General features: G+C 64.1%; 1 protein-coding gene across 1 annotated transcript; it reads right to left on the bottom strand.

The window, feature by feature from the left end:
- Positions 1–2,652: 2,652 nt before the first annotated feature.
- On the bottom strand, positions 2,653–7,736 carry MNEG_11683 (hypothetical protein; the record flags this gene model as incomplete). Its single annotated transcript, XM_014039845.1, has 13 exons — positions 2,653–2,937; positions 3,196–3,249; positions 3,490–3,573; positions 3,879–3,983; positions 4,195–4,279; positions 4,554–4,713; positions 4,994–5,084; positions 5,324–5,795; positions 6,051–6,343; positions 6,689–6,729; positions 6,904–7,120; positions 7,305–7,429; positions 7,655–7,736. 13 exons carry the CDS (start codon positions 7,734–7,736, stop codon positions 2,653–2,655), a joined length of 2,094 nt encoding a protein of 697 aa, XP_013895299.1.
- Between the last annotated feature and the right edge of the window lie 144 nt (positions 7,737–7,880).

The raw sequence follows: 7,880 nt of genomic DNA, 5'->3' as shown, positions 1-7,880 counted from the left end.
CGCTGCCACACCACCATGGCCCAGGGGCAACACCTCCATTGCTGCTCTGCATTACGGTGCTTGCTCCTTCCCTGCCCCACCCCACTCACGTCGGATTTTCCCAGCTCATACAGGTAGTCCGCGCCCCCACCCCTGCCGCCGCCCTCCTCCTTTGCCTCCCAGCTGCTGCGCCACCGCTTGCGGCTCTCCTCCAGCCGCCCGCCCGCTGCGCCGCTGCCGGCAGCAGCGGCACGGGCGCCAGCTCCGTTGGCTGCAACGGCCGCTGCTGCTGCAGCGTTGGCGGCAGCGGAGGCTCCGTTGTTGCTGTGCTGGGCCGCCGCGCGTGTGCCGCGACTTGCGTGAAGGCAGGGGCGCGCAGTGGGCCAGGGTGCTGCTTGGGACAGGACCACGCCTGATTGATGGGCAATGAGAGGGATGGGGTTTCATCGATGCAACAGACGTGATCGCGTCTGCCACCTGTGGTTGGAGCCTTGGGGGCCGCCCAGCATGCGATGCAGCGACGCATTGGTGCAGCGGAGCGCGCCGCGCGCGCAGAGCGCGCTCGCTGCCGCCATGTGTGTGGCGATGCCAATGCCCCGGGGACAGCACAAAAACACTCGGTCTGCTTTCCGGTCTAGTAATCAGCGACACGGCCGCGAATGTGACGCCGGAACACGTACTCACCCGCTCTGTGCTGAGCAAGTGCCCCCCCGCCTAGACCTCTGTGTTGCTGCTGCGACTGAAGAGAGAAAGAAGCCCTCATCCTGTATTGCCTGCTACTTGTGGTGGCCGCAAGCAGGTTTGCTGTGCTGCGATCAGTGGCTATGGTGCACCTATGATGTGTCCAGGATCTTCTGAATGTGACGTTTTACCAAGTTTCCTGAATTTTTAGTTGGTCTTGGAAAACAGGCTGCAGACGCGGTGTCTATCCATGCTGCTATCGACACTTGTGCTGAATGGTCGCCGCACCCGCCCCCTCCACCCCCCAGCCTCCGGCATGACATGTTTGGCCTGATACAGGACAGGAGTCTTCTCATGCACGTTGATGGGGGCGCTCATATAATTGTTCAGATTACCATAATCAACTTCATTGTGGGTGCCTACCTCTGCAGGGAAGTGGACGTGTGCAGGCAGCTACACGAGGAATTGGCAGGTCGTGGGGTGAAAATGCCGGATTGCCTAGAGCCACACGAGCGAGCAGGTGACAGAGCACCATGCTGTCAAATGCTAGAGCCGCACGGCCCAAGACACCAATTACAATTCCCAGCAGGACGCACACAGCGACCTGAAGCCAACAGCAAGCATCTGGCAAGCACCAGCACGCATCGCTCTGGTGGCAGTATCAGGCATGAGAGCAGTTTACGTATGGCATTTCATTCGTGCTCTGCGACTTGAATATTTGAGGCAGCTTAGTTTTCACTGCGAGGACCGCACGCCATGACGGAGGGAAGGGGGGTTGCGGTGGGTGGGTGGGGCCGGAGGGAGCAGGGCTTTCAGATGGGAAGCTCAAGAAGCAGGCACAGGCGTGGGCATTTTTCCGGCATGACGAAGGCTAGCGGCACTGCTGTGATGATGCCACAAGAGGCAGCAGAGGCACCTCTTCTGGCGGCTGGTTCATATGCTGCTGATGACAAAGGCACTGTGCCGCATATTTTGGGGGCCAACGAGAGGCTCAGACCAGCCAGTCGCCGCTGCCTCAGAGCTCTGATATGCTCACCTCCCAAACTACTCATTGCTCACTCGTATAACGGAGCTGCCATCGCCTCTGCTGGCACGTACAACATGTCGTTGCAGACAATCAACTCAGCGTCAGGTCAAACCAGTGGCAAGATTGGTTACCGTCAAGGAGTCTCACAGCGCACTTCAGACCAATCGTGCAATGTCGAAGCACAACACCAGGCCCCGCATCAGCAGCAGCAGCGAGCCGCGAAGGTGCGGGCTGCACAGGGCGCGGTTGTACACCATCAACGCAACAGCACGCTAAGCTCGCGACACCTGGAAATGAGGTGTGCTTGGTCCCCACCCGTTATGCCATGGTCCATTTTTGAGGTGTTGGCAACCCTTCCCCCCGTCTCGCATGCTTGCTTAGTGGCAGGCAAAGTGATCTTGCAACCTCGCGCAGTGCGGATGCACCCAGGCCAGAACGCCTCCAAGCTAAAGAGGAGATCCATCGGTGGTGATTGGAGGCGAAACGGATGAGGAAAGTGCAGGCTCATGTTTGAATGCAGGGGGCCAACAACGAGCCCCCTGTCCCACCATCACGCCCCCTGTCCTGCCAAGTGCTGCTGGCGATGCTCAGCGCTTGAAGCATACAGCCACGGCCTCAAGAAATCAACCCTTGTCGCCTCCTTGCGGCGCGCCAGAAAAAGCGATTACGCGCGGCCCACAGCGAGCGTGGCTGCGGCATGCTCAGGGTACTGTTTGAGGCTTTGAATTGAAGTTGTGTGACGCGCTTGTGCAGGGCTGCAATCGGGCCGTTGGCAGCGGGTCAGTGCCAGCCCGCCGTCCGCCAACCGTGGCACAGCGGCGGGCCAACCGGCGGAGGTCTCTTTCCCGCGGGGCTCCGCATCAGTTTCAGAAAGTCGAACTTCGTGACAGTGATGGGGCGCGGGCTGCTCGAGCAGCCGACCAGGCGCGCAGGGCTGGTGCGTGTGTGCGTGTGCTGCGGCGCTCCTAGGAGGCCTTGGTCTTCTTGCGGAGGGCGACGTAGATGAAGAACCGCAGGGCAAACAGCATCGCCAGCAGCACGCCGACGTCCAGCGCGACGCTCGCGTCGGGGCTCTGCGGCAGCGACAGCGCCGCGCGCAGGTCGCGCACGGGCTCGCAGGGGACCAGGGTGACGCGCTCGCCGGCGGCCTGGGCGGCTGCGGCGGCGCGCTCCCCGCAGTCGACGTATGTGCGGCCGGACATCTCCACGTGCAGCAGGATGTTGAAGCCCCAGTACACGAACGACAGGTACTGCAGAGGTGGGGACGGGTGGGCGGCGGATGGGGGGTACTATCAGTATCGAGTGCCCTCGAGGGGTTGTGACGTGTGTCAGGGACAGACAAGTGCATAGCGGAAACATCGGGACAGAGAGGAATTTGAAAGCCACTGGGCCTGGCCGCATAAGTTGGGCAAACGCGGCATAGACCGGGAAGAGGCAGGCGCCATGAGCGCCCTGGAGACCCTGTCCTCGAGGCCGTGCCCCTCTCCCAGTGTGCAAGGGGCGCCCACCTTGAACCAGGCGACCCACACGGGGACATCGCGCACGTAGAAGCCGCCAACAAGCTGGTGGGAGGGGGCGCGGGATGAAGACAGTGGGGGGCGGTGCAGGTATGTGATGAGATCAGCAGCCAATGGCGAGGTCAGCGGGAGGCGTGCCAGCCACTAATCAGCAGCAGGGACGACTACCGGCGTGCTCAAAGGGTCTTTGCCATGGCGCTCTTGTGCGTTTGCTGTGCGCTCGCCGCAATGGCACGAGGAGATCCAGGGGTCGATTATGCCTAGATCGGTCGCGAGTGGGCCCACCATGAACGTGAGCATGCCGATGGAGGCCACAGTCTGGGCCGTCTTGGGGTTCATGAAGACGGCCCCCAGCAGCAGACCCCAGGACTGGGAGGGGTGAAGGAGGGAGAGGAGGGAGGGGAGGGAGGGTAAATATCGGGATTAGCCGTGACTCGAGCGCAGACTGGACACAGCGGCGTTCCTCACACCACTCGCAGGCATGATGGGGCGGTCGCTACTGCATCAGCCATGGGCCAAGTTCAGGCAGCGTGCGTTTGACGTGCATACAGGAGGGACGACGACGGGCGGGGAGGAAAGTAGCCACAACTCGGCGGTGGCACAAGCGTGGGAATGCAGCGCTCAGCCCCTCTCTGCGCGCACAGAAACTAACGACACCCTCCCTGCGCGCCCACCTGTGCCACGAGGGTGACGAGCACCATGGTGGCGATGTTGGCGAAGAAGGCCCAGGCCGCCAGCCTGAGGCCCCCCATGAAGTAGATCACCAGGCAGAACAGCACCTGTATTTTCGGGGGGTGGAGTGGAGGACGCAAGTGGGTTGGGCACGAGTTTGAGGAACGCTCAAGCGGCGCCAGCGCCCATGGGTGTGGTCATGCAGCTTTCTAATCATGCAGGGCCCGAATACTGCTCAACACGACATCCAAGCCAAGACGATGCAGTGACGGCATGATGATGTCACGGCGAAGCGGCGGCTGCCGCCCGGGTCCTCACCGGCAGCACCGTGTCCATGGGTAGGTCTGCCGCCACCGTTGACGCGTAGAACGCCGACACGCGGTACATGCCGCTGGACCGCTCCCTTGGGGTGCAGGTGAGAGCAGCACAGCAAGGTGAGGGATTGATGACGGGCGGGGGCCAGGGCAAAGGCAACTCAGAAGGCGACGCGCAGCACGTGGCGAATCAAGAAGATTGTACAACATGCTTTTGCAATACGCAGCACATCGTGAAATCGCTGCAGGTGCAAGGTGTGGCGGACGCACAGGGCGATCACTGCACACACAAGGGGATGTCATGTTGCTGCTCCCCTCCGAACCCCGCGGCCCTGCCCATGCGGGCGCAGAGGCAGCACCCACTTGAGCAGCATCTTAAACTCCGAGGGGAACAGGAAGAGGGCGCTGAAGAGGGCCTGGAAGGCCGGGAACAGAAGCTCAAAGAAGATGAGGCCCACCACGTCAGACGCGGCCAGCAGGCTGTTGCCCTTGGGGCCCGCGCCGCGCTGCCACCAGAACAGGCCTGGGGGTGGACGATGATGGGGGGCAGGGGAGGGGTGGGTGCACGAGGCAGGGTGCGAGGGACAGTGCAGGACAACGCCATGCTGTAGCCGCTTTCAACAGTATGAGCGGGTCGTTCCAGGAAGCTGCCAAGCCACCAAGCAGGCCTGCCCGGGGCTTGGACCTGTTTCAGCTTTGCACATGCGGCCCCAGATCAAGCAATGCAACGGCTGCGTCGGCCAACACGTTCTGTGCCCTGCATGAGCGACACCCCTGCCGCAGCACCTCCTCCCAGAACGCACCCGTGAGGACGGCGATGATGAACAGCTGGCTGAAGCGCTGCCCCGACAGCGACTCAAAGCGCCGCACCTTAAGCTGCCGCAGGGTCAGGACCTGCGGGGGTGTGTTTGTGCGCGGGGTCAGCCTTCAGGCTGGTGGCGGCCAATGCAATGCATGCCGTCTAGCGCCACGGCGTAACCGCCGTGGAGGTCAGACAAGGCAGAAAGGGCAAAGAAAGCGTACCACACGCCAGCAGCCAAGCAACCGCAATCCACACCAAAAAGCACGCGGCGCACACCCCTCATTCGCACCCGTTGCAACCCCAACCAACCAACAACCCCCCCCCCCCGCACCTTGAGCTGCATCCAGTAGCTGGCACCCCCCCTGTCCCGCATGCCCGTCAACGTAGCCACCTTGCGCGCCGCCGCGCCGCCGCACCCAGACTCCACGTCAGCCGCCCGCAGGCTCTCGCTCTTGCTGAAAACGCGCGTGATCTCTCGCGCGGGGGGCCCCTCATCCTCGTCGTCGCTGGCCGCGTCATTGGCGTGGGACGCAGCGCCGCCGCGCCTCGAGAACAGGCTGCTCAGCGCCTTGATGCTGCCGCCGGTGGCGGACCCCAGCCGCGAGTGCGGTCGGCCGTTGACTGCCTCGTGGGCCTCGTGCTCGGCCGCCCCCTCGATCGACGCACGCTCGAGCGGCTTGGCGACACCGTTGCCGTTGGTGTGTGCGGCGGCGGCGTGGCCCTTGGTGGAGGGCAGCGCGGGGGTGCGGACCAGGGTCAGGTCCCGCAGCTGCTCTGCGCGCGTGAAGCCCTGGCGGTGCGTCCTGGTGGTGCCGAGGGGCGGTTGGCAGGGGCAAGGCGGGCCGGAGGGATCAGCTAGCGTGTTGACGTTGGTGCCAGAGCACGCAAAACACGGTGTTGAGCCCCTGACTGGCTGCGGCGGTAAAGGGCCAAACCATGCAGCAATCTACTGCGCAGTGTCAACATCGCACACACCACCCCTTCTCCCACAACACACACACTAGGGACGCCCTCCACCCTCGACATGTCCAATCCCTGAAAACCCTGGACGGCCCCACCTCTGGAACTCCTCATAGCTCGCCCACAGCGCCGTCACCGCCGCCGGCCCCGTCAGCGCGCCGCCCACGCCCGCGCCCTTGCCGCCCTTGGCGTCCCGCGCGTCCGCGCCCGTGTCGTCGCTGTCGCCGCCGTCGCGGCCCCCGGCCACCTCGCCCTGTGCGAGGTCGAGCAGGAAGTCGGCCACGTTGACGCCAAAGGGGCACTCGAAGCCGAGGGCGCTGAACCATGAGAGGACGGAGGAGGCGCCGCCGTAGTACACGACGTGGCCGTCAGCCAGCAGCATCAGCTTGTCCTGTTGGGATTATGGTGGTGGGGGGTTTGGGGGGGGCGGTGGTGGTGGGATGGTATGTTTGCTGGCGGCACACTGGAGCTGGTGCTGTTGGTCGTGGTGGTGGGGGTGGTGGTATTGCTGCTGGTGGGTGTCTGCGTGGGGCTTGAGTTTTGAGGCAGTGCGCTCTGCAGAGTGGTCAAGGCCTGGACATGCGGCAGGCCGTGCCCCACTGCATCGCAATGGCGCGCGAGGCTGCGTCAGGCCCGCGCAGCAGGAGGCATGTATTGCAGGGGCCTCTGAGCCTGCCACCCACTTGCACAGCCCGCACGCCCCCGGTTGCCCCCGTCACCCCAGGCAGCTACCCACCAGCTTCTGGTACAGGCGGGAGCTGGGCTGGTGGATGGTGGCTGCAGAGCGGAGATGGGCCAGGGGCAGAATGGTGCGGGAGTGGTGGTCGGAGGGAGGCGATGGGTGCACGCAGGGCGGGCAGGCAGCACTAGGCCAAGGCAACAGGCGTCCCAGCGACCCGCCGCCGGCCAGTCAGTCGGCTGGCGCGCCGTGCGGCCGCGGCTGGCGCTCACTTGCGATGCTCCTGCCGCCGGCCGCCAGCTCCTGCAGCAGCTGCAGCAGGTGCAGCGCCTGGCAGGGGGCAAGGGCCGGGTGATAGCCAAGGTTGGCCAGAGTCAAGATGACTAGAGACAGGGAGAAGCGGGCCTCGCGCCGGCTGGAAATCCAGGTTGCCACGGCGGGCAAGATGCCGGGCGCAGCGGGCACTGGCACCAGCAGCTCGCGGGGGGACTACAACACACAGCACAGGGGGCTCGCGGTCACCAACCTCTCCCCCCCGTAAAAACAACAACATAAAACAAACCCCAGTACGGTGGTGAACGGAGCGAGGTGGCGGGGGCGTTGCGGACTCACAGCCTTCATGTCTGCACCACCTTTACATACCCCAGACCACCCCCACGCCGCTCCCGCTCACCGTGGTTGAGTCGAGCCCACTGGTGGGCTCGTCGAGCATCATGATGGCCGGGTTGATCAGCAGCTCGTGGCCTATGGACACGCGCTTGCGCTCGCCGCCGCTGATGCCGCGCCTGAAGTAGCCGCCTGGGGGGTGCCAGGGGGGGTGTCCAGGAGAAGGGGTGTGATGTGAGGTGTGCCAGGGGCTGACGGGATACGCAACACAACGCGTGTGACAGCCAACACACCCTACCTTAAACAGAGGGTACACGCCGTCCGACAACAAAGGCAGACTCAGTGCATTCATGTGTGTTGATAAAACACAGGAGCCAGGACGTCCTCAAGAGCGTGCCGTCACGCGCGGCCGCACACCTATGAGGGTGTCGCGGCACTTGCCCAGCCCGAGGGCTGTGATGACCTCGTCCACGCGCTCGCGGCGCTGCGCCGCTGTCATGGTGCGCGGCAGGCGCAGGGCCGCGGCGTAGCCCAGGGTCTCCGTGACTGTCAGGGTCTCGTACAGCAGGTCATCCTGGGGTTGAGGAGGTTGTTGGAGGGGGGGTTGAGGGGTTGGGAGGTGGCGGTTGGTCAGGTTTAGGGG

The sequence above is a fragment of the Monoraphidium neglectum genome, assembly GCF_000611645.1.
Source record: "Monoraphidium neglectum strain SAG 48.87 unplaced genomic scaffold scaffold02860, whole genome shotgun sequence".
Lineage (NCBI taxonomy): Eukaryota > Viridiplantae > Chlorophyta > Chlorophyceae > Sphaeropleales > Selenastraceae > Monoraphidium > Monoraphidium neglectum.
The sequence above is the reverse complement of the archived record's forward strand: the minus strand, read 5'-3'. Positions and strand labels throughout refer to the sequence as shown.